This window comes from Pyrus communis, chromosome 2, assembly GCF_963583255.1.
Source record: "Pyrus communis chromosome 2, drPyrComm1.1, whole genome shotgun sequence".
In the NCBI taxonomy this organism is placed as follows: domain Eukaryota; kingdom Viridiplantae; phylum Streptophyta; class Magnoliopsida; order Rosales; family Rosaceae; genus Pyrus; species Pyrus communis.
In genome coordinates this window covers 14,511,895-14,536,749 of record NC_084804.1, presented here as the reverse complement: position 1 = coordinate 14,536,749, position 24,855 = coordinate 14,511,895, and the positions used below count along the sequence as shown (strand labels likewise).

Here is a 24,855-nt window from a genome sequence, read left to right as displayed (position 1 = left end):
CGGTGACACTCCAGGTTTGCACTTTACGTGTAGAAGCTTTGCAAGCTGATCACGCGTTCAATGAATTGGATGCAAATGCAAAATGCATGAAGCAACCCATGTGAGAAGTGAGAAATCTGGAAGCAACCCATGAAACCTACCGATCCCCGAAAGTGTTGAACTTTGATTCTTTCTTTTACTTTGACCCGGCGGATAAGGAAATAATTTTGACTCTTCAATGAACAAGGAGAGTTCCTCTCAATACCCCATGTAGTTGTTTTACAGAACTTTATGTTTATAATCGAAATCAATTATATTATAAATTATTATGTAAAAATTATTTTTACAAAATAATTAATTAAATATGAGATTGTTTAGTTATCGAACTGTGTAAAAACAGACTGACGAATTCAATAAATAAATCATGAACCATGTATTTATTTATTACAATTTATTGATTAAGTGATATTTACAAAGTAATTTAAAATATGAATAACTTGAATCATAAGTATAAAATTCTATTATCCCTCTCGGTCCCTGAAAAGTCTTCATTTTAGTGTTTTCAGATCCCAACTATGACTCGGCAATTTTTTTCTATTTTGGTCTTCTTTACAATGGCAGACAAGTATTCTTAACGAAGATCAATGATGCATGGTCATTATCATTTTATTTTTCTTTGGGTAATGCTAAGAAAATTAAATTTATATATAAAATTTACAAATTAAATGATGTATCACCAATAAGAAATAAGTACGTTTATCAACGCTTAAGCAATAGTACAATCGTCAACTTACCATGTCATTTAATTTACAAAATTTTGTCTATAATTTTAGCTTCTCAACCATTACCCTTTCTCTTTTAGTAGAGTGGAGTGCTAGTGAATCAAATAGTTAGTTGTTAGTTGCTAGATATGATTGTTTTTCGTCACTGTTTTAAAAGGTCATATGTTACTGTTTTATTTCTTTTACAATAATATTATATTCTAAGAATATATTTACTTATAAGGAACAAATATCATTCTTATTCACGTGGCTACAAACAACTAAGGAAATGAATGATATAATTGACATAGGAGTGGTTTATCTTATACGCATCTCATACATATTCCTTGATATCCATGCCATGTAAGTAAATATGCCTTTAAGGGAGGGGGAAACTCTGCCCTAAAGTGAAGGGGGACTAGGTTAGGTTATACAACGAGTCAGCACTAATATATATATATATATATATATTATCTACACTAAAGGAATATGGGAGTGGGATAAACCTCACAATGGGCTAGTAAAAATTTGTTCAAATCCACCTTTGACGATAATCGAATCTAAGACATTTCACTTACAAGTAAAAGGATGTATTTAACTCAACACAAATATAATACACCATCGTCATCCATGTGAGTCTAATATGAGACTTCTCACTTACAAGTGAAGAGGAATATCATTCAACGTAGTTTTAGTTGGTTCATCGTTGTATTTAAAATCAAGAGTTGAAATTAAAACATTAAAAACACATTCATTTAATCTACCTATAATATCAAATCTAACTACGATGGACCATATATTATTGGACACTAGGAGACTAAAATAACATTTATGTGATATTATATATGAATATTCATTTAATAAAATGAGTGAATTGACGAGATTATGTGACAGTACGACTGATCGCCACACTAAATAACACTTATTTTCCGCACTTTTAAAGATAATAGAATTAAAAAATGTCGAATTCTGATTTAGAAAATATTATTTAATTACTTTAGATCCACTAACATTTAAATTCTCAAGATGCAAAGAAAAAAAAAAAGGAAAAAAGTATAATTTCCAGCCAAAGAATTAAGAAAAAAAACAAAGAAACATATGTTGTTCCTCTGTATTTTCCTCAAACATAAACAAGTTGTTTAGACTGAAGCCAAAACGGGAGCAAAAGAAAGTTTGAGCAGGCTAGCAACCCAGCAACAACACCAACCCACATGATAAATTCATATTAAATTAATAAATGGAATCAATTTAAGAGCATCATAATAATAACACGAATATACTTTCTAGGATGCGCCTTCTTTTTCTTGTTATTTGATTTTTATGTTCGATTTCTTTCTATAAATAATTAAAAAAATGAATAAAATTTCCTGTCGGTGCAACATCCTAAAACCCTCAAGAAAAATATTGTACAATCGGTTTTTATCCAATTGGAGTTTTGGTCATTAAATTAAAAGTTTGTTAGTGATTGTAAACTTTTCAAAATGTCACGCAATAATAATCGTTTTAGTTAATCGCGATTAAAACCTTTTTTATTTTGGACAAAATTTTTAATGTTGCTACTCAAAAGCACGAATGATTCATAAATGATAAATTTACAAACCAATTCTTATGAATTTTTAATTCAAATCACAAACCTTCAATTGGACCAAAGTACATGGACCAATAATCGAATTAAGAAAACTTACATGAATATATGAATTCTCACACCCGTGCTTGTGCCTTCGTTTTTGCGTGGCAAACTTGTGACTCTGTAGAAGAGGTTCAAGTCCGCCCTTCTAGTATGCATCGGTGTGTAATATAACCTGAATCGTTGGCCACACATTCACGCGACTGGGTTCGACTCCGAAGTTTTTTAGTGTAGGCATGAAATGTTACGAAATGATGGTCAGCATCATCCTGACATTTCCGGGATGTGGAACACAAGGTGAGGTTGCCATCGGTACGGAATCAATTCGGAAACACCCAAATTCAAATCCCTGATCGGAGTCCTGTTCAAAATTCACCGAATGTTGCGGCAGATTATGCTTCCTTTCATCAAAATTCCACGTTTCCTTGCACTTTACGTAGCTACCAAGAATACAAAGAGCTTGACTCACAACATGAATAACGGCAAAACAATTCTCCAACAGATTCTCCAGGAACTACAACAAATACGATACAATTACAATCAATAGTGGTACTCGCCGTGCGAATAATGATTTGAATGTTGGTAATCAACTTCAGGAACATAAGCATCTGATCCAAAGAGCCCAACAGGGTCCTTTCCTCGGGCTCACGATGGAATTCATTGTCCTTTATGTAGGCCTCAATTTCTGCAATGACCGAGTTCAGATTTGAATCTCGTCGTTCTTTTAGCGCCTTCAGAAAGTTGTCTGAGATGATATTCAGCATCTTCCTGAACTGGGATTTGTACTTTTTGAGAAGAGAGTACCCTACCGTCTGTTAAAAGCATTGAGCCATTTGGCTTAAAGATTTTTGTCCTACTTCTTTCTACAAAGAACATTTAACTTCTGTCACAACTTACATGTAGGAATGCTTTAAGAGCAACAGCAGTGTATCTGTTGGCAGGGAGAGCGTTTAAAAACCTCGCCAGCCATGCCCAACATTCTTTCAGGCCATGCGCATTTTGGACCCTAGAAATTTCCGTCTGCAAAAACATTCCGAGTTAGATGCTAAAGCAAATATAGCAGCAACACTTGATCATAGTGACCATAACTAAAGATGCCGAGAAAACATTAAAAATCCATTCAATCAGTTCTCTCCTCTTCGTGAGAGTTCCTTCTCCCCTTGTGAGTGTTTGTTTTTAACTACTTTCTCCCTCTTCTGTCGTCGGCCCTAGCTGTGTCCGGGGTCGGTGGCTGTCTCCCGTTTCTCTTTTTCTTCTTTTATTTTCTGCTTGCTCATTGGCCTGCGTTTTGTCCCCGTTGTTTCGGCCCAATTTACCTACACTCCTAGCTCTGATCCCCTCTTCTTCCAATCTCCGTTTCCCATTCACATCCTTATTTCTCTTCCTTCACCATCCTATCCATCAAACCTTGCTCTTTCCTTCCTCTATCTCACTCAATTTGGGCTCTGCAATCCATTTTCCTCTCGGAAGGTGCGCACAGCTTCGGCTTTGGTGGAAAAACTGTAGAAAAAGGTATGTAGGCTAAAAAATATATTTGTTATTGATACGTGAATGTGGAAAAATGGAAGAGAATGCAAATGGTAGAGAATGCTTAATTTTTTCATTATATTTCTCTACAAGATTACAAGGATATATATACATGATACAAATGTGTAGGTAGGACAAGGTAGCCGTCCTAGTGTGTAGGTAGGACAAGGTAGGACGGCTGTAGAGGACAAGGTAGGCGTCCTAGTGTGTAGGTAGGACAAGGTAGGACGGCTGTAGGACGGCTTGACGGCTGTAGGACGACTAGTGTGTAGGTAGGACAAGGTAGGACGGCTGTAGGACGGCTTATTCTTCCAATAATAATATTATATACAATTACACAAGGACTCCAACCATATTCCTTATTTGTCTAACACTCCCCCTCAAGTTGGAGAGTGGATGTCAAGAACTCCCAACTTGCGTAACATACCCGAAAACTTTTCTTTCCCAAGAGGTTTGGTAAACAAGTCTGCCAACTGTTGTGCCGTACCCACATGCTTGGTCTCTATTGTGCCATCTACAATCTTATCTCGTATAAAGTGACAATCCATCTCAATGTGACGAGTTCGTTCATGAAAAACAAGATTGGCAGCTATATGTAACGCTGCTTGATTATCACAAAATAAAATGGAAGGACCATCCAAAGGAATGTTCAAATCCTTCAACAAAAAACGAAGCCAAACTATCTCGCAACAAGCACCTGCCATGGCCCTATATTCCGCCTCTGCTGAAGAGAGCGAAACGGTTTTCTGTCGTTTCGTCCGCCAGAAATCAAAGAACCGCCCAAGAATACACAATACCCAGTAGTCAAACGGCGAGTGATAGGGCAACCTGCCCAATCAGAATCACAAAACGCAGTTAACTTGGTCTGGTTGTCAGAACGAAATAATAAACCTTGACCTGGAGTAGCCTTCAAATAACGAACAATACGAAGCGCAGCACCCATATGAGATATCCTTGGCTCGTGCATAAAACGGCTTAGAACATGCACAGAATAGGTGATATCCGGCCGAGTGATAGTGAGATATATTAACCGACCTACTAATCGTCGATACTTTTCAGGATCCTTGAGAAGTTCTCCTTTATCAGATAATTTTGTGTCATCCATAGGAAAAGCAATGGGTCGTGCTCCCAAAAAACCATAGTCCTTGAGAATCTCTAATGCATACTTGCATTGAGAAATATAAATCCCTTGTTTGGAACGAGAAACCTCAATACCCAAAAAATATTTTAAATCACCAAGGTCTTTTATCCGAAAATGATCACGGAGAAAAAACTTCAGAGAATTAATGGCACTAGCATCATTGCCTGTAATCACAATATCATCCACATAAATGAGCAAAGCTGTGAAACAAATACCAGACTTTTTAGTGAACAATGAATAATCAGCTTTGGATTGTTGAAAACCGGCAGAAATGATGGCACTGGTGAATTTGGCAAACCATTGGCGAGAAGCCTGCTTAAGACCATAAAGTGACTTGTGAAGGCGACACACAAGATTCTCCCCCTGTCGCCGAAGACCAGGAGGAGGAGACATATAGATTTCTTCATGTAAGTCACCATGTAAGAAAGCATTATTAACATCAAGCTGATGAAGAGACCAAGACTGACTAGCAGCAAGAGCAAGAAGACAACGCACCGTAATCATCTTAGCAGTAGGAGAAAAAGTGTCATGATAATCAATACCTTCAGCCTGAGTGAAGCCTTTAGCAACCAAACGAGCTTTGTAGCGGTCAATAGAGCCGTCGGAATTGTGCTTGAGTTTGTACACCCACTTACAACCAATGGGAATTTTGCCAGGGGGCAAGGAAGTTAAAGTCCAAGTACCATTAGCATGTAAAGCTTGAAGCTCCTCAGTCATAGCACGTTGCCAATTGGGGTCAGTGGCAGCCTCGGCAAAGGAGGAAGGCTCCACAGTCCGACTGACAGAGTTAATGTAAGAAAAATGCCTGGGAGAGTAACGGTGATAAGAGAGAAAATTACAAAGTGGATATCGCGTACTTGTGTAGAACCGGGTTACGAAGTCGAAGATGGGTGGGATGGCAGAATCACCTGTGAGCAAACGTAGTCTTTTAAATAGGATGGAGGTTTATGGGCACGGGAAGAGGTGCGGGGAAGGGGAGGATTGGTAGGTAGTGGGGGGGTAGGGATGTCCGTGGGTAAAAGGGTGAAAGGTAAGGAAGTAGCGGGGGGGGGGGGGGAAGGAGGGGATGCCGAGAGGGCAGGGGGATGGGGATGAATGGGTAATGGGGCAGCAAGGGAATCTGTGGGAGGCGTGGAAGGGGAGGAAGGTGGAGGAGGGTGAGGCGTCAGGGCAGGAAGGGGTGGGTTATATGTAAAGTCCAGAAGGGGTGGGATGGGTAGGGTAGGCGAAGAGGATGGGATAGGAGGGTGAGAAACGGCATAAGGGAAAGTAGTTTCGTGAAAGATGACGTCTCGACTAGTGAAAATGCGGTGATTGTCGAGATCGTAAAGGGTATAGGCCTTTTGTCCATGAGGATAACCGAGAAAAATGCAACGATGAGCCCGAGGGGAAAATTTGGTGGTGGGAGTGACAGAGGTGGCATATGCCAGACAACCAAAGACGCGGAAGTGGTCATAAGATGGGGTTTTCGAAAAGAGAACCTCAAATGGGGATTTATGATGGAGAAGACGGGTAGGGAGATGATTGATGAGATAAGTAGCGGTAAGAACACATTCCCCCCAAAACTTGATAGGAAGATGGGATTGAAAACGAAGGGCGCGAGCGGTTTCAAGAAGATGACGATGTTTTCTTTCAACAACGCCATTTTGTTGGGGGGTATAAACACAAGAAGTTTGTAAAAGCACCCCATGATCAGAGAAAAAACTACGAAGAGATAAAAATTCACCACCATTGTCAGTACAAATGCATTGGATGGTAGTGCGGAATTGGGTAGTGACATAAGCAAAAAAATCCTTAATTAATTGTTGAGTGTCGGATTTATGTTTCATGAGGAAGACCCACGTAAAGCGAGAAAAATCATCCACAATGCTTAAGAAATAATGAGCACCAGAAAGAGAAGATTGACGATTCGGGCCCCAAATATCACAATGAATTAAAGCAAAAGGGAAAGTTGATGAAATTGAACTCAAAAGAAAAGGTTGACGAGTTTGTTTTGCCAACGGACAAATATCACAAATATGACTAGAATCAAAAGTACAATTAAGAGAGCTAGATGCTAAAGCTTGCAAACGAGTGGAGGAGGGGTGACCTAGACGCCTATCCCAGAGGGAGGAGGGGATGGTAATGATGTTGCAGAGAGGTAAACGGGTGGGGAGAGAAGAGGTAAGGGCCACAAGGTAATACAGATCGCCACGTCGCTTACCCACACCAATCGTCGCCTTCGAAACCAAGTCCTGCAAAACACACCAAGAAGGAAAGAAGGTTATGGAACACGATAATCCATCTGTAAGTTTACCAACCGATAAAAGGTCCACTCGGAAATTAGGGACACATAAAACATCCTTCAAAGTAACTGAGGAATTTAAAGGAAGAGTGCCGGTAAAAGTAATGGGAGCGGAAGCACCACTAGGCAAAGAAACATGCGGCAAATGTGAAGGAGAACGATTAACCAAACATGAAGCGGAAGAAGTAATATGATCCGTAGCACCACTGTCAAGAATCCATTGACCATGACGAGAGGTGACAGGTAACAAACCTTGGGCAAAATCAGTAGTGAGCACGGCATTGGCCTGAAGAGGGGTGGTGGTGTCACGTAGAGCAGCTAGAACACGGGAGTGCTGCTCGGCAGAGAGGTCAGGCATGGCAAGCTGCAAGTCATGCAAAGTGGGCTGGGTCCCGTGCACTTGGTGGGTCGCTGGAGTAGAAGAGGAGGCGGGGGCCTGGGTGCCTTGCACGTGATGGGCCTGGGTGAAATTATGGGGCCGGGAAGCAGAAAACCGTGGCTGCCGGGGAGGACTGGAAGGTGCATGACTGCGGGAAGAACTGGAAGCAGTGACACGGCGCGGTGGTCGCCACGGTTGGCCATGGAGGGGATGGCCACCGGGATAGCTATGAAGTTTATGGCAGGTGTCTCGGGTATGATAATCAAAATTGCAATAGGTACAGTGGAGGGGAGGACGAGCAGAAGAGGGACGGGACGGGCCACGAACAGCCATGGGAACGGCAGAGAAAGCTGCCGAAAAAAAAAATTAGGGCTAGGGTTATAAACCTGCTCTGTATACCATGTAGAAAAAGGTATGTAGGCTAAAAAATATATTTGTTATTGATACGTGAATGTGGAAAAATGGAAGAGAATGCTTATGGAAGAGAATGCTTAATTTTTTCATTATATTTCTCTACAAGATTACAAGGATATATATACATGATACAAATGTGTAGGTAGGACAAGGTAGCCGTCCTAGTGTGTAGGTAGGACAAGGTAGGACGGCTGTAGGACGGCTTGACGGCTGTAGGACGACTAGTGTGTAGGTAGGACAAGGTAGGACGGCTGTAGGACGGCTTGACGGCTGTAGGACGGCTTATTCTTCCAATAATAATATTATATACAATTACACAAGGACTCCAACCATATTCCTTATTTGTCTAACAAAAACCACCACCTTCCATGTGTATGCCTTTATTGGCATTGTTACTAGTGGGATCTTCTTCCCTCTGGTTTCCTTTCATATGGCTCAGACCACAATATGTGGCTCAAATCTCTTTGGTGGTGCTCAATGGAGGAAGGTTGAAGCTCTCTTTTCCACCACTTATGGGAATCGGTTGGCTGGTTCTTTGGTATTTGCCGGGGATGGAGGTGCACGACGGTGGATTCCGGTCGATTGCGGTTGTGGTGCAGGCTGCTTCGGCTTGTTGTCTTTTTTTGTTTTCCTGTTGGGGCCCAATTCTCTGTTTGGGCTTTGTTTTGCTTGGAGGCCTTCTTTTTATTTTGTTCTGGACTTGTAATTGAGCCTCCTATTTTGTATCGTTATCGTTGTTGGGTTGTTAATACAGTCACATTTATCCAAAAAAAAAAAAAAAAAAAACAGTAAAAATCCAAGCAGTAAGATCGTAGAGTTAAACGTGAAGCAGTGCCCCCATACAGTTTCATATAGGATTCTAATCGTGTCAAATAATTGTCAACGTTTTCGATCTTTCCTTCGTCTTCTTTGAATCCAAAAGCTTTATAGTAGGCCTCTTGTGAATGAAATGCCGACTGTAGTAAAAGAAATGTCAAGAGACATTTCCAGAAAATTAAATTCCACCAAGATAAAGAAAATGTCAAACAGATATGGAATCCTATGGGTGGCACAGTCGGTTTGGTCCACCTGTTTTCGGTTCGGACAGCCCTGTCCGCCCTAGTTCGGTTTCTGTTCCAACAATCGGTTTGACCCAGTCTGACTAAATTCGATTCGGTTTAGAGGTTTAGCGGTTAGGGGGTTAGAGTTTAGGATAATTTTAAATTTCCTCATTCAAATAGAGCGTCATAGGCGATATACTTGGAAATTTGAATTGAACTGCCAATTCGAGAAATCAGAATCGCCTGAGACTGGGGGAAGAGGTTTAGGGTTTAGGATTTGGACTCTTGAATTTGAGATTTACTGAGTTGGCGCTTCGTCTTCATCTTTTGCACACTTCAAGACAGTGCCGTTCGGGTGCGAACGCCTAACGTCCAACACCGATCTCCCTGACCAAGACCCTTCGATTCCCAGTTTTTCAGTTTCATAAAACAGCTCAGTGTTTCATACTAATATCATACAACCTTCTCTTTTTTTCTCAGTTCCTTATATCAATAAAAGGCTTCCTTTAATAGGGGATGACCATTCCCCGTTTCTATATGTAGAAATGATATACCAATGAGATCAAAATATGGATACACACACAGAGGGAACCAGAACCGGGATTAGCCGCTTATTGGGCTTGGGACTTCCTCTTATCACGACTAATTGCACGACTAAGCCGAAAAGAGATATCTGCTTTGAGAGTCAATGTGGGACCTTAAAGCAGGCGAGAAACCGATAGGCAATTTACTAATGATAGTTTGCTTACTTAGTACACTCAAAAGGACATTTTAGCGACATGGTACCTCGTTTACTCACTTTGGATAAATTGAAATCACCATTTACGAGGTGGGCACAAAGAATTCTAGCTACATAAACGATTGGAAAGCAAAGTCCTGCTCAGCAGGTGAACTACTGAGCTGCATGATATTAACGCATTTGGGGTCAAAGTAAGAAATGAGATAAGTTCATTAATTGACATGACATATATACACATCACTTGCTATATCACTTGACATAAACACGCAATCAATTATCAACTTCATTTTTCTTTCATTTAACAATGAGTCACATGAAATCCCAAAATAACAAGGGAAGCTACTTGTCATATGCCACACAACACGTTCCATGTCTCCCATCAGAATGCTTTAGGTTGTTACTAACAAATTCTAGCAATGTAGGAATCAGAAAAGGTAAACATAACATAGACAACGCATTAACTTATGGTGCTGATTACATCCTCACGCCGATCCAATCGTGCAAGCGGAATGAAACCAAACCAGCATACGCCTAACGTGAAACAACCGTAAGCATATGCCAACCATGACTTTATGAAGAATTACAGGAAGGCGTCCTTCTCGAGCAACTTTAGTACGTCGTTTTGGTTGTTCAGCTTGGCAACGTCGATCGGAGTCTTGCCATCCATGTTCTGGAGAGTGCTGCAGATTCCGGATTCCGGAAACAAAAAAGTATTGAGTAACCTAAGAGTGGGGAAAATTATAATTCATATGGAAAACTTAAAATTTTAACAAAGGGCTTACACAGCTGCGCCATTCTCAAGTAGAAGTGCCACGCATTCCTTCCTGCCATAACCGGCTGCATAATGAAGTGCGGTGTTTTTGTTCTTATCAAGAGCATCAACTCTTGCTCCAGCCTCGAGAAGAACTTGAGCACACTTCACCTGAAATGATAAAAGACACATATAAATACCTCCGTATATTAAGGTAGAAAACCATTAAAGGTACTCTATCCCCCAACCCCTTTTTCTTCATGCGCATTCAGTTTTAGCAGTAGCTCGTGCTCGTATCCGAACTGCATGATTGACCCATATGCGGAAATGCTCCACCACCCGACGATAACAAGTATCATCATGCAGAAACAAGTAAAAAGAGAGGGACTCTGAAAGATCTCATACCTCACCATATCCACATGCAAAATGTAATGCTGTCCTCCCTTCTGAATCTTCCTCATCCTTGTCAGCACCGGAGGCTAGGGCAGCTTTCAAACCCTATTTGACAGATTGAAAACTTAAGCACTTGCACATCTGCTAACTTGGACTAGACATGTCGAATATATACAAATCAAAGTTTAACACACAGATATATTCCCTGACATCACATGCTACGAAATCAGAACTCAGGCAAGCTAACTAATAGGCCTAATTAGCATGAAGAGCCTGGGGTGAAAACCAATGAGTCTGAAAACAGAAATAAGTTTTTTTTTTTTTTTTTAAATAGATAAACATATTTAAAAGAGTGGTGCTATCCGGGTAAGTTCTGACATTTTTCAAATACCATAATCATTCTTCAATTGCAAAATTTCTTATTAACAGCAAGATCCAACTAAATGGCACGTGAAGGGGTTAAGAGCAGACAATGGTGTATTCTACCTCCACATCACCAACACTAGCAGTTTGATGAACAACTGATTCATCTTCATTTCCAGCATCTTCAGCTTCTTCTGGTGGTTCAGCAGAAGTAGCTGCATCCCCAACTGCAAGACCCATTGCTTCTCCCAACTTCTGCAAAACATCTTTATCGTTCCAGTATCTGCAAAGCAGAATTTCCTTCTTTAGCTCACCCAAGGTTTGTACTCAATTAAACCCAATTCCAATACCATGTGTTAAAAAAGAAAAATTAAGGCTAAAGCATATAGTTCCCAACTTCCATAACAAATCTAGGATTACTAACCTCATCATAGCAGCTGGACCACCAGTTTCTATTTCTTCCAAAATAGGCTTCAAAGAAGGATCTTCTTTGATACGTGACATGCGTTCCTCAAGCTGATCTTTGTTTGATGGATTGGCGAAACTCTCAAGCATAGTATTCATAGATGGATCCTGCAGTAGAAAAATCAACAAGCTGGAAATTCAACAAATCAAACGAATTCCATTCACAACACTAAGAATAAATCAAATATAATCACGAATGCAGAAAGACCGGATATACCTGCATCAATGCATTACCGAGGCGCTCAGCCATGGTCATGAACTGAGGATTCTGCATAACCTGTTGCATGGTGGAATAGTATTGTTGGCTATCAAACTGAGGGACACCTTCATCAACTGACACACCTTCAAAAGTTTTCTGAAGTTGGTCTGCCATCTGATTGAATGAAGGATCTTTTGATATCTGTTCAGCTAGTTCCTTAATGCTAGGATCCTGTGCATATGACATAGAAGACACTTGTGAGCAAGAACCACGGACTGATTGAACTTCAGAACTCAAGCTCTCAACATTAAAATTTTTAAAGTTATACTAGTATTTGAGTTTTGGATTGGTAGCACAGTTTCACCCATTTCACATCGAGGTATAATGCCCCCCATTACTAGAGAATTCAATACATTGTTAATGGATGGCATAGTGCACATTGCTCCCTGAAATTCAGCGTAAAAAAGCCTATGCGCAGCTATAGAGGTCCGAGAGAATTGGATAAATTGTACTTTTAATTTTTAATTATAATCAAAATTATTCTTCCCCCATGCTCAGTCATTCAACTGTTTTCAAACTCAAAACGTAATAGAAGCAATAACATACATTCAGCAAGCCAGTCATGGCTGAGAAATCAAAAGGATTGGGAGGAAATCCACCCTCTGGAAGTTGGAAAGGGGTAGCCCCTGGTTGTCCTGACAGTGAGTCTCCAGATGATGCCTCAGACTTGGAACTTTTGTTCTCAGTTGTTTCAGGTTTGGAGCTTTTGTTCTCTGTTGGAACTGGCTTTTCGCCTGAAAAATATAAGATGAACGTGAGAGTGGCACACTCAATAAATTCCAAAAGACATTTTCCGTCTTCTGCATTCAGTTCAAATGAAAAAAAAAAAAAACAAATAACAAAAGGATATGGGTAATAGTTATCCAACTAGCCAATTATCAAGCTTCACTATAAATCCGATTCCCCGCTCACCTATACCCTTAGTAATTTGGATTTTCAATTTATATATGAACGTGAGAGTGCCACACTCAACCCAAACAAACTGCTTCACCGCTCACCTATACCCTTGGTGCTATAAATCCGAATAAAAAACCAATATATAAAACTGGCTAGTGGCTACTAACCAAAGCATCCTTTGATCAATTTAAGAATCACATAAAATTAAACACCAAAATCTGCAAGAATTTTCAGCAAAACAAAGAATACTTCTGTCCCACCCTCGTACATCCTATTCCAATCCAGCTCCTAATGTATATGTATACATATTATATATATTGTTTTAGATCAATCAAATTCAGCAGACTGATAGAAATCCAGATATGCTTGAATATCCAATCAAATCAACACACAAAAATATAATTCAACAGTTTACGCAAAACAGCAAGCATACCAGCAGCAGCAGGCGCATCCTTCTGCGTGGAAGCCATGGAAGCACCTGAATCGACAGAGCAATCAATCACCAATCAGAAAACAAAGTTTCAAGAAATTCACACAACCGATTGGGGAAAGTGCGAAAAGGATCGAACCTAATAATCCGGATGCACGAGGTCCTCCGCAGTACGCAAAGAAGCGAATGCTTCAGAGACTTGACGAAGGGGTAGAGAGAGAGAGAGAGAGAGAGAGAGTGGGAGAGAGAGATCCTCGCACGCTTCGCTCTGGCTGTTGTGATTTGTGAAAAATGATGAAAGTACTGTTTTTATTTATTTTATTATTTTATATATGTATATGTCGACATATCTATATAATCTCGCTCGCTATCTATTAGTCTTATCTAGGGGTACCTAGCAGCTCACCACAACGACTCAGTGGGCCATCTCAATCCTCATCCCCTTCCCAATTCCCAAATGAATGGCTCTTTCTTTGCTATTGTTGACCGAATTACTCTTTAACCTTTGGGGCTTTACAAACATATGGCCCACTCAATTTGCTCTATTTTATCTTTACAACTTTTGGCCCTGTCAGTAGATTGAATTTTTATACTATTTTGACTCGAATTCGATGTAACTAAGACGATATAAATCACGACCTTCAATTCAATTATCTGAATAAAATCTGAACTTGATAATCTGATTATAAATGGATCTAGATATAAATTAAAATTAGTCTAATAATAATTTGATCTCACTTAATATAACATATTATTCGATTTATATATTTCAATTTATTTCCAGATCTTAAATCAAATCTGATACAAACTTGTTTACAGTTTACTTTAGGAGTGTCTACATTGGTTACAATATCGTCAAATCATGTCCCAATTTCGTGGAGTAGGTCTTAAATTCAAATTTCATACAAGATGCTTGTTGAATAAAAAAATGTTGTAGGAATGTGCCTTGCTACATGTGAGAGGCTAGACGAGCGATTGGATAATGTAGAGTGTATCAATCAATATCTCACATTTCAATATGCACAGTGTGATCTTGAATTCAAATCTCGTTTACAAACTTTGTTGAATACAAGAAAATATTATTGTAAAAATTCGCAGTGCGAGATGTGAGAGGATGAACGATTGACTGTGCATTGCATGTCGACCAACATCTCACATCTCACATTATGCAATTGCAAGAGTCATGCACCCGAGAAAACGATAAGAACATCATAAAACCTAAGATGGAAGTTTTCTTGTTCACTAGAAAAAGTATAAGATTTTGTAAGTACATTGGGAAAATGCTTTACTTTGGAGCCAAAAGGAAGAAATGTATCTCTAGTAATGAGAATTCCTCCCAAATATTTCATGTGAAACTAAGAATTGTGGACTACGGACCTGAAATTCTTCTGCAATCACTGAGCCACCCTAACCCTATGGTGTTGATATTTTGTCCGTTTTCAAAATAACCAAAACAACAATAATTATAATAATAACAATAAATAAATAAATTATTTAATTAATTATACAATTAAGGCAGGCCAGGAGAACCCAAAGTCCGGCCCATATCATATTGTCATGAGTCCAAGAACTTTGTCATCTGACAGAGTCTCCCTGTTTCATGCGCCAAGACGGCAAAATCCCTTGACCAGGTAACAGCAGAATTACGAACATCCCAGTGAAAAAAAAGACACAGGCTTTCCCCTCTGATAATATTGCCAACAATTTATTCAATGAATCGGAGGATATTGAGTCCGAATCCGATCCTGGGTGAGTGAAGGATGTCCCAAGCTCAAGTCTCCTACAGGTAAATTTCCCAAATTCCATTTCTGTTATCGATCTGAATCAGCTGCCATCTAGTTTCTTCATCCATTTCAATTCCTTTGACAATGTTTCATGTTAAATTGTTTATCGTCTCACTGAAATAACCCCTTTTTTCATTAATTTTTTTAGTGCTTGAAATCATGTGTTTTGATTGTTGAAGATTGAATGTTTGACCTTCATCACTCTAATCTCATTGGGTCAATTGGGTTTTTCCCAAAACTTGATTCTAATATTCAGCAATTGCTTTTAAGTTTAAGTACACCTTGATCTTGTTAGTGCAATTTGATGATTGCCCAAATGTGCATGTTGTGCTAATCTTTAATTAGTTTTCTGGGTTCCTGAAACTGAAATGTACAATGCTTGATTGGTATGCTGAAATTGGTTGGTTTTATTTTTTGAATCTGTTACAGTTGTGGTTCTTGTGCGTACCCTTTGAACTTGTCGTCTGCGAATCGGTTGACCTCTGAATCTGGCATAGGCTCTAACTATCAAAAGTCCATCAAGAAAGGTTTTATTTCATTCCTTACAGTTGATCTTAGTCGGTTTACTCAGGTTGATGAGGTAAACTGTTTTCCAGTCTCTTGGGGTCGTTATCGTTCAAAGACTAAACTCTTATGCCGTAAATGTGGGGTTCATATAGGTTATGGATATGGAGAGTCTTCTGTTCTTTGTGGTTTTGACTCTCCCAACTCATCATCTACTTCATCTTGTAGAAAGTTCAATATAAAAATACGAGCTCTACAACCTTCGGAAGAGTGCTAACATGAAACCTACTTGTACTTCTAGTACTTATTCTCTTACCACCATCATGGACTTGCCTGATGATTGCCTCGTCTTTATTTTCCAATGCCTTGATTCTGGCTCTGACCGTGAGTCCTTTGGCTTGACTTGTCATCGATGTCTTCGCATTCAAAATCTTAGTCGTCGATCCTTACAATTTCAATGTTCATTCAAACAACTTGACATTTCTTCATTATCACATTCAAATACCAATGTTACCATTAGAACCTTCCATCTTCAACGGCTTCTTACCCGTTTTCAACATTTACACTCATTGTCCCTCTCTGGGTGCACAGAGCTACCTGATTCAGGCTTGTCCCACTTGGTAAATTATGGTTCACATTTGCACACCCTTAACCTGGAGTGTTGTTTAGGTATTACTGATCATGGGTTGTCTATGGTAGCTGCTGGTTGCCCCTCGTTGCAAGTTATCAGCCTTTACCGTTGCCAAATTACTGATTTGGGGTTAGAAAAGTTGGCTAGTTCTTGCTCAGTTCTAAAGGATGTGAATCTCTTGTACTGCTATTTTATTTCTGATCGTGGGCTAAGAGCTATTTCACAAGGCTGTCATCAACTTCAAGCGGTTAAGATATCACATTGTAAGGGCATAACTGGTGTTGGCTTTAATGGTTGCTCATCAACTTTAGCTTATGTAGAAGCTGAATCGTGTAAGCTTGAGCCAGAAGGTATTTTGGGAATTTTAAGTGGGGGTGGGATTGAATATTTGAATATATCTGGTTTAATCTTGCAAAATGGTAGAAATGGTTTGGCAGCGATTGGGAGAGGATATGCCTCCCGTCTTAAAATTCTTAACCTTCGCCTTTGTAGAACTATTGGCGATGAGTCGATTGTAGCAGTTGCAGAATGTTGTCCACTACTTCAAGAATGGAACTTGGCATTGTGTCATGAGGTCAAAATAGTGGGATGGTCTTCTATCGGGATGAATTGTCACAAGTTGGAGAAGCTTCACGTCAACCGGTGTCGGAATTTATGTGATCGGGGTTTAGAGGCTTTGCGAAATGGATGCAAACAACTATCCGTTTTGTACATGAACGGTTGTCCTAAGATTACTTCAACAGCAATAGAGTTGTTCAAATGTTACAGGAGTGATGTTACCATTAAGAATGAAGAGAAAATGTGTATAGGTCCCATCTGGGAATTGAGATGATAGTGGATGAGAAAACAATTTGACTTATTTGATATGAAATTGTCTATTATTTTCTGAATATTCAACTTGCTTCGTGCAAGAAATGTGAATTTTTAATTGATAATTTGTGAAATTAATTTTGTGATGAATTTCATTTGGATTGGTTGTAAATTAATTATTGTGCTTGCGCTTGCCGAAAGTGACTCAATCACATATGAATCAATTAAACGTGTTGTCTCTTTGCACCTAATTTTGAATCCCCTTCCCATGGATTTAGATCAGAATTGTTTAGAATCCGACTTCCTCAAATAAAAAAAAAAAAAAAAAAAAAAGAGGATAATATTGATAGAAAAATAAGGATTAGGATCCTCTCTTGAGCCTACGGTGAGGATCCTCCTGAGCAAGCCTATTGGGTCATTGAAATTTTATCCAACGGCTACAAATAAGGGGCCCCACTAAAAGTTATAATAATTGTAATCGTTGAATAAAATTTCAACGGTCCGATGGGCTTGCTCAAGAGGATCCTCACGGTAGGCTCAGGAGAGGATCCTGATCCGAAAAATAAGTCACATAAAATGTAAATATTCTTAATTCAAATAAATCTAAACTTATTATAAGCACAAAAAAAAAAAAAAAACAAAATACAAAAAAAAAAAAAACAAAAAAACAAAAAAACAAAAAAAAAACACATAAAAACATAAGAAGTTTATTTTCTCAGTAACATCTGTGTCAATTTCTGCGGATCATGATGCTGCTCAAAACCCTACTGAAGTTTTTATTGGGAATCTGTGTGTGGACTCGGAGGACTTCCATGGCATAGTAATACCGCTACTAGGGCATTCCGTGCAATGATACTGCGCCATGTGGAGAAAAAAACATTTGTTTGCTTCGATTCAGATCAATCTTTTTCATATCAATTTTTTGAGATATTGTTTGAGAAAACAAGTCTTTTCAGATGTTCGACCTCATTTCTGATGTGATAATTCAAGGCTGTCATTAAACAACAAAATTAAGAATATATATTAGTTTGAGATCATAGTTCATGATAACTTAGTTGTCAACTAAATGCAAGGTTCCTCTTAAAGAAACGTGTTTTAATAGTAAGCGGTTAAGAGCATTCACTCCTACAGTCGAGGTTTTGCGTTTGATTCGCCCGTTGTTAGTAATACCACTTGTGTGTGTGTGTCTTTTCTGTTGTTTGCATTTTAATGGAACAAAGTTCATAGAAGAAAGACTTTTTAGTCAAAATGGTTATTGAGATTTGCATAACTCTTCACTTTAATTCCCGAGATTTGAAATCAATACAAATGGTCCATGAGATTGTCCACCATCAATCATTTTGGTCCTTCCATGAATAGTTATGTTAAATAAAGATTAAAATAACAAAACTACCCTCAGTTTAATAAACAATAAGCCAAAATGATTTGACAAAAATTAAGGGTATTTTTATCATTTTATCCTTATTTAATGGAGATTTTTCACGAAATGACCAAAGTAATTGATGATGGACAATCTTAGGGATCAATTCTATTGATTTCAAATCTCAGTGATCAAAATGAGGAGTTATACAAATCTTATAGACCATTTTGGATAAAAAGCTGAGAAGAAAACTAGAGAGAAGTCCTTACTGTCTTGCAATTGAATATCTTCCAAAATATTGTGTAGACATCCTTTCAATCTATTGTTGTCTGCAGTTATGCAACGGGTGTCTTCCTGCTCAAGAAAGAAAAAGATAAACAGAAAATTTGTCACCGTACATCATTTCAATGGGGCTTATAGATCGGGCCGTTAGCGTTCACTCCTACACCCGTCTTGCATTTGATTCCCGATCTGCTAATATCATCGGTATAAAAATGCAAGAAATATTTAAGGGTGCTGAATCATGTTGATTTACCTTCCATAGTTCCAACTGAGCAATCAGAGCAGCTGCTTCAAACTGCAACTTTTGTATGTTGCATTCAAGCGTCTGAACGTACACCTTCTTCCTTTGCTTTGACTTCATAGCCGACCTCCGGTTAGTCATAATCCTACAGATTTTAAAAATTAACGTAAGCATGTCACCGGCGTTGGTTTAGAACAATTTCTAGCATTACGAGTAACAAAAATCCTCGAAAATATACCTTTTCGCAAGCTTTGGATCCCGTTGGGCGACTTCTTCAATAACTGCAGCCGTCCTTTTTTTGGTGCTGGAGATTGAGATGACATGGTCATCTTTGGAGAAAGTTGAACTTGAACCATACATTGTGTTAATGCTACCACTTCTCAAGCAATCAGAGAATTTGTAACTTGCACAAAATGCAATGGAATTCCTCAACTAGTGAAGTTGTAGTGACAGCCATTATATATATACTCTCATGGGATTTATTTCCATAAATAGGGTGGTAATAGGGTGGTAAAAATTCCAGACATTGAATAATGGCTAGGAATTGGATTTCTGTGATGTTAATGTTTTGTAATCCAGGAACTGGGGCTTATGGATTTGAGTGCTTAGTAAACAAGGAAATATGTTCATACTCGTTTCCAAGCTTCTAATCCACGATCTAAACGGACCCAAAATGGAAGAAATTAGGTCAGTGCACTATACCGAAATTCACATTTCTGAATAACTCTAGATGGGATATTGTGATGTACATGAGAATTGGTTAATGGAGCACCTGATGTCTTATGTTTGATTCATTCCCCCAATATCGCTTGTATAGAAACATAAAAACCGATTAATAGAATTTCCTCTTCCACCGGATGTCCTACGTTCGATTCATTCCTCTAATACCACTTGCATAGAAACATAAACACCGATTAATACCATTTCCTCATGCAGCCGATGTCCTATATTTGATTCATTTCCCAATATTACTTGTGTACAAATATAAAAATCGATTAATACCATTTCCTGATGCAGCCGATGTTCTACATTTGATTCATTCCCCCATTATCGCTTGTATAGAAATATAAAAACCAATTAAAGCATTTTCTTTTGCACTCATTGTCCTACATTTGATTCATTTCCCCCAATATTACTTGTATAGAAACATAAAAACCGTTTAATAGCATTTCCTCTTGCACTCGTTATGCTACATTTGATTCATTTCCCATAATATCGTTTGTATAGAACATAAAAACTGATTAAAAGCATTTTCTCTTGCACCCGATGTCCTATATTTGATTCATTTCCCCAATATCGCTAGACTTCAGAAATATGGAAAACCGATTAATAGCCTTTCCTCTTCCACTTGTTGTCCTACATTTGATTCATTTCCCTAATATCGCTTGTAAAGAAACAATGTCCTATGTTTGATTCATTCCCCAATATCAAATATAAAAACCAATTAAGGTCGTCTCCAACCGAAGGGTTCAGAGGACCAGAGGGCCGAAAATAGGCCGAAAACCGTCTTCAACCGAGGGCTAGGCCAGAAAATATAGCTTTCCTGTTGATTATAACTGATAGGATTGCTTAAAAAAAAATTTGAATACAACGGCTAGTCAACTAGCTATTGTATTCAATTTTTTTTTTTTTTTTTTTTTTTTTGGGTTTTTTGGTCCAATTTTTTTTTTTTTTAAATTCTTAAATTTTTTTTTTCTTATAAATACCTAAACAATTCATTAAATTTAAATTCTAATTTTTTTGGTTTTTTGGGCCAGTTATCGTTGTAGTTTTTAAATTTAAGTTGTTGAATTTGAATTTAAGTTGTTGTAGTTTTTAAATTTAAATAATAAATTATGTTTGACTCTATGGCTCTTTGGCCCTTTGTTGGAGACGGTTTTTCGTGACAGGGCTAAAACGAGCCTTATGACCCTCTGGCCCTCGGTTGGAGACGGAGACAAATATGACCCTGTATTGTTCATTAAAATATTAATATCTTGTAGAATCTTGGAGGGACAGAGGGCTAAAACGAGCCATCTGGCCAGCCATTGGTTGGAGATGGCCTAATAGCATTTCCTGTTGCACCTGGCAATGGCTTTTAAAGCAATATCTAGCTTACTGAATCATTTACTTTTAAAATATATCTATCACCCTTGTCACTTTGTATGATATCACAATATTGTACAAAATTTTAATCTCCCTGAATTGGTTGTTATTAATCATACTATAATGAAAAGAAAAAAATAACTAAACCGGCAAGTATAGAACGAGTTGGCGTGCCCATTGTCAAGAAAGACTTCATCGGAAAGAGATGAAATCTTGCCGTTGAAATTTCGACGCAAGATATTTTCTGTCGGAGTTTTCATGACGAATTTATCGACTAATAACTCTTTTTTAAAAGTCCTTTGCCGAAATAATGTAAAAATTTTTTTTATTTTTTTTATTTTGTTTGCTGTGGTGTTCAAGTTTTTTCATCAAATATGTAAAACCAGATTAAACTGACCTTCAAATTCATGGTCTGATAAATTAAAAGCTTCTAATTACAATACCTAATTAGTAATTAATTAAAAAAAAGTGCTCCCCACAAACACGCTTTATTTTCTAAGCCACAATCTCAACTCCAAAATAAAAGCAGTAACAAATAAGATAGCAATAACAACACCATAGCCAGCACTCCATCCCTTCCCTTTTTCTCCCAAATGGATTCCATAGAAAACATTTGCTACTGCAAATATGATCAGAATCCTTCCCACTCCTTGATGGTACCAATTCCAGTACTTTCGAACCTTTGATTCCTTCTCCGGTCGAACCAAAAGAGCCATAACCTAAAACCGAAACGAACCAAATCAAAAGAGAGCAATGCTTACACAATCAACCACTTCTTTAGATTTAATAATAAACCCTTCGCTTTTCGTATTTAATATTAACATTCTTGAAGTGACACTAATTATTTTACATCAGCATGATAACGTGGCACAGCCGGAGTATATGTAATTAGGTTAAGGAAGAAAAGGAACAAAAGAATGGGGACGAATTACCTGAAGGCAACCGAGGACAAGAACGAAGATACCAAGAGATTTGTGGGTGGAGACATCAGCATTGAGCTTATTGTTCAAGACAAATCCACATAGAACACCTATTATTCCGAATATAAATCCAAATGATTGAATGAAACTATGAAGATGAAACCAAAGTGGATCATATGGTTTTAGGTAACGAGCAATTATTACTCCAATTATCATCAAAATGCCCCATCCTAGCATGTTTAGTACTCCATGGCTCTTCCTTAGTCTCGAGTATGGACTCTCTGAGCTCGATTTACCTTGACCTGTTCAAAATTTCACAAAACGAAAGAAACGCTTATATTGCTAGATATTGCTAGATTGTGAATTTGAACTACACATTCAAACAACAATCAACATGACCAATAGCATGGATTCATAGTTTGACAACATAAACATCTTACGTTGCCGGACAAACGGAGATTTAAGAAGAGAATGTTTTGCTTTTATATTACGATTAATTTGAAGCACAAGACAAAGCTAGGTAATAGATCAATTTATACGAAATTATTTATGTGGTACATGTTCACAAGGTTCCAAATAAAACAAGAAGCAGACAGGAAGTTGTTTTCAATGTTCCACATCAAAATTGAAGCTCATGTTAGGGTAATTAAGCATCGGAATTTGCTCAACTCCTCATGTCCCTCCACACCAACAAAAAATGAAAAGACCTCTAAAAGCAAGCTCAACAAAGAAAGTCTCTACAAGGGTCTCAAAAGAGATTTTCGCTCTCTACACTTAAGAGAAATTTTACATATGACCAACCATTTGCTGATTCTCTCACAAAAAGTGGGGACACATGTAGAATAGATGATAACTTAATAAAGGGGCCAAAGTGTTGTGTGTGTGGCCATATGAGTCAGGTGGTCTGGTGGTAGAACTCTAGAATTCTCCCTATTTTAGGGTCTCTAAATTTGTGTCTTCATAAGTTTTGTGTGCTAGTTTAATTATACAATCCCCATTGACTTTACTCTAACACTTTGATTAACATAGGTCAATGTAAAGCTAACTCAAACGGTTAGTTGCATTCACTTTTACATTTGAAGTTCTGCATTTGATTTCCCTTTCTCTTATATCGCTAAAAATTTAAAAGTCAACCTTGTTATGGTTTCAGTTGTACTCACCTGTGATATAGTTTATGGATGTGGAGACCTTGTCACTGTGCTCAGTCAATCTGTAGTTTGGAGCCACAGGCAGCAACCCATCTGGCCCAACAGCGTATAAGAGCCTTGATAGTGGCTGGTTGGTCTCCAATTGGAACCCTAGGTAGGTTCTGTTGGACTGGGATGTAAATAAGGAAAAGTTGCTTCCAATTTGAAGGCTCCCCTTGTTGGGCTCCACAAGGTTAGGTGAGGTCCCACCCAAGTAATACGGCTTGATCTCTCCTCCTGTTGGGGACATCCACCCCACAATTGCACTGGACCCCACCATCTGGCCATTGCTTGAGAACCCGATTGCAATGTATGAATTTGCAGCTGGTGCTGAGAGGACAAAGGTCCATAGGTTTGATGAGGTCTGTGAGTACTGCAAAAATAAGAGAGATTTTCATACACGACTTTGATCATTGGATGTGATTGAGATTAATATCATAATGTATAGAGCTTTTGGATGGGACGTTCGTGAAAAAATGGACAGGTTGAGAAAATCTCAATTGACTTAACAAGGTGATCAAAGTTTCAATAAAACTAAGTATATGTATAGAGTTTTTGGATGTGATGTTCGTTTATTTTTTTTTTAAAACAGACAGACATATTGAGAAAATTTCAGTTGATCGAAGTTCAATAAAATGGTGCATAAGTGAGATTTTCTCGACATGCGTAAACCTTGAGTAAAGAGAATCCTTGCGTGTATCTATGTATGTATGAATGAATGATGGAAGAGATGCGGTTGACTTACTCTGAGGATGTAGTTGTGAGCATCCCAAACAGCAAGGCAATTGAGGGAAGCTGCATCAAATGGCAGATTGACATTCTGCAGGTTAAGAGTTGAGCTGCAGGAATCTGTTTGTGAATTCACAGTGGCTGATAAGCCAAAGATGAAGACGATGATGAAACCTATGAATGCCTTCATCTCTCTCCTCTTTTTTCTGTTTCTCTCTCTAGTTCTAGGTGGGTGAAGAAAACAGGTAAAGTAGTGGGGTGATCGTACGAATGTTTGAGTAGATGTATATACCTGGTAGAAGTTGACAAATGATTCAATATTGCAATGGGAGTTGATAAGAATAATATGCAGCTGTTGTAATCAACATGCCATATACTTTGGGCTCTCAGAACAATTATTTTTTAAGCAAAAAAAGTAACCTATATGAAATGTAAGCATTAGGTGAGCCGCATGTCCTAGCTTTGTTCTCATTCACCAAAGACCAAACTACTGCTTTCCAAGCACGCACTTCAGATTTGTGACATATGGAAGAATATGGGTTGTTTCAAAGCTTATATTAAGTATCAGACAAATAATGATTTTCGCATTTCAGTTTTCTTCTTTTGCAGTCCTCACTTGTTCTTGTTACTTGACCTTTTTTGATTTACCCTATCAAGGAAAACGATATGGAAGGTCTAAAAGCATAACAGGGCTAAAAGCACTTTCAAATAATCGAAAACATTTGACACGAAAAGTTAGAAGTGCTTTCAGTGAACATTTTCTAGTGCTTTAGAGGTGTTTGTAGGAATCACTATAGCTTCGGCTTGTTGTCTTTTTCTAGTGCTTTAGAGATGTTTGTAGGAATCACTAGTGCTTTAGACGTGCAGGCTACT

At 38.4% G+C, this 24,855-nt stretch overlaps 4 protein-coding genes across 4 annotated transcripts; 1 reads left to right on the top strand and 3 right to left on the bottom strand.

Moving 5' to 3' along the window:
• Window positions 1–10,165: 10,165 nt before the first annotated feature.
• On the bottom strand, window positions 10,166–13,762 carry LOC137724507 (ankyrin repeat domain-containing protein 2B-like). The gene is made up of 8 exons (XM_068463251.1): window positions 13,453–13,762; window positions 12,669–12,856; window positions 12,081–12,293; window positions 11,823–11,971; window positions 11,522–11,681; window positions 11,048–11,140; window positions 10,674–10,813; window positions 10,166–10,571 (listed from the first exon to the last, which is right to left on the bottom strand). Exons 1-8 carry the CDS (start codon window positions 13,487–13,489, stop codon window positions 10,472–10,474), a joined length of 1,080 nt encoding a protein of 359 aa, XP_068319352.1. The 5' UTR covers window positions 13,490–13,762; the 3' UTR covers window positions 10,166–10,471.
• A 1,284-nt stretch (window positions 13,763–15,046) lies between these two features.
• On the top strand, window positions 15,047–17,364 carry LOC137726425 (F-box/LRR-repeat protein 12-like). The gene is made up of 2 exons (XM_068465352.1): window positions 15,047–15,235; window positions 15,663–17,364. The coding sequence occupies exon 2, from the start codon at window positions 16,016–16,018 to the stop codon at window positions 17,198–17,200; it is 1,185 nt and encodes a 394-aa protein (XP_068321453.1). The 5' UTR covers window positions 15,047–15,235; window positions 15,663–16,015; the 3' UTR covers window positions 17,201–17,364.
• A 1,378-nt stretch (window positions 17,365–18,742) lies between these two features.
• LOC137724832 (probable transcription factor PosF21) lies at window positions 18,743–19,421 on the bottom strand. Its single transcript, XM_068463510.1, has 3 exons — window positions 19,300–19,421; window positions 19,074–19,206; window positions 18,743–18,892 (listed from the first exon to the last, which is right to left on the bottom strand). The coding sequence occupies exons 1-3, from the start codon at window positions 19,419–19,421 to the stop codon at window positions 18,743–18,745; spliced, it is 405 nt and encodes a 134-aa protein (XP_068319611.1).
• Window positions 19,422–21,432: 2,011 nt separating this feature from the next.
• On the bottom strand, window positions 21,433–24,709 carry LOC137720931 (cytochrome b561 and DOMON domain-containing protein At3g07570-like). Its single transcript, XM_068460055.1, has 4 exons — window positions 23,999–24,709; window positions 23,227–23,626; window positions 22,079–22,368; window positions 21,433–21,865 (listed from the first exon to the last, which is right to left on the bottom strand). The coding sequence occupies exons 1-4, from the start codon at window positions 24,170–24,172 to the stop codon at window positions 21,635–21,637; spliced, it is 1,095 nt and encodes a 364-aa protein (XP_068316156.1). The 5' UTR covers window positions 24,173–24,709; the 3' UTR covers window positions 21,433–21,634.
• Window positions 24,710–24,855: the final 146 nt, after the last annotated feature.

Coding starts and splice junctions, on each gene's coding strand:
- LOC137724507 (XM_068463251.1), bottom strand. CDS start 13,489: ATGGCTTCCACGCAGAAGGATGCGCCTGCTGCTGCTG. Junction 12,294..12,668: donor CCATGACTGGCTTGCTGAAT/GTATGTTATTGC, acceptor TCATATGCACAG/GATCCTAGCATTAAGGAACT. Junction 10,572..10,673: donor CTTGAGAATGGCGCAGCTGT/GTAAGCCCTTTG, acceptor CGGAATCTGCAG/CACTCTCCAGAACATGGATG.
- LOC137726425 (XM_068465352.1), top strand. CDS start 16,016: ATGAAACCTACTTGTACTTCTAGTACTTATTCTCTTACCACCATCATG.
- LOC137724832 (XM_068463510.1), bottom strand. CDS start 19,421: ATGTATGGTTCAAGTTCAACTTTCTCCAAAGATGACCATGTCATCTCA. Junction 19,207..19,299: donor GATCCAAAGCTTGCGAAAAG/GTATATTTTCGA, acceptor TAAAATCTGTAG/GATTATGACTAACCGGAGGT. Junction 18,893..19,073: donor CTCAGTTGGAACTATGGAAG/GTAAATCAACAT, acceptor TTTCTTGAGCAG/GAAGACACCCGTTGCATAAC.
- LOC137720931 (XM_068460055.1), bottom strand. CDS start 24,172: ATGAAGGCATTCATAGGTTTCATCATCGTCTTCATCTTTGGCTTATCA. Junction 23,627..23,998: donor CTCACAACTACATCCTCAGA/GTAAGTCAACCG, acceptor TTATTTTTGCAG/TACTCACAGACCTCATCAAA. Junction 21,866..22,078: donor TTGTCCTCGGTTGCCTTCAG/GTAATTCGTCCC, acceptor TTTCGGTTTTAG/GTTATGGCTCTTTTGGTTCG.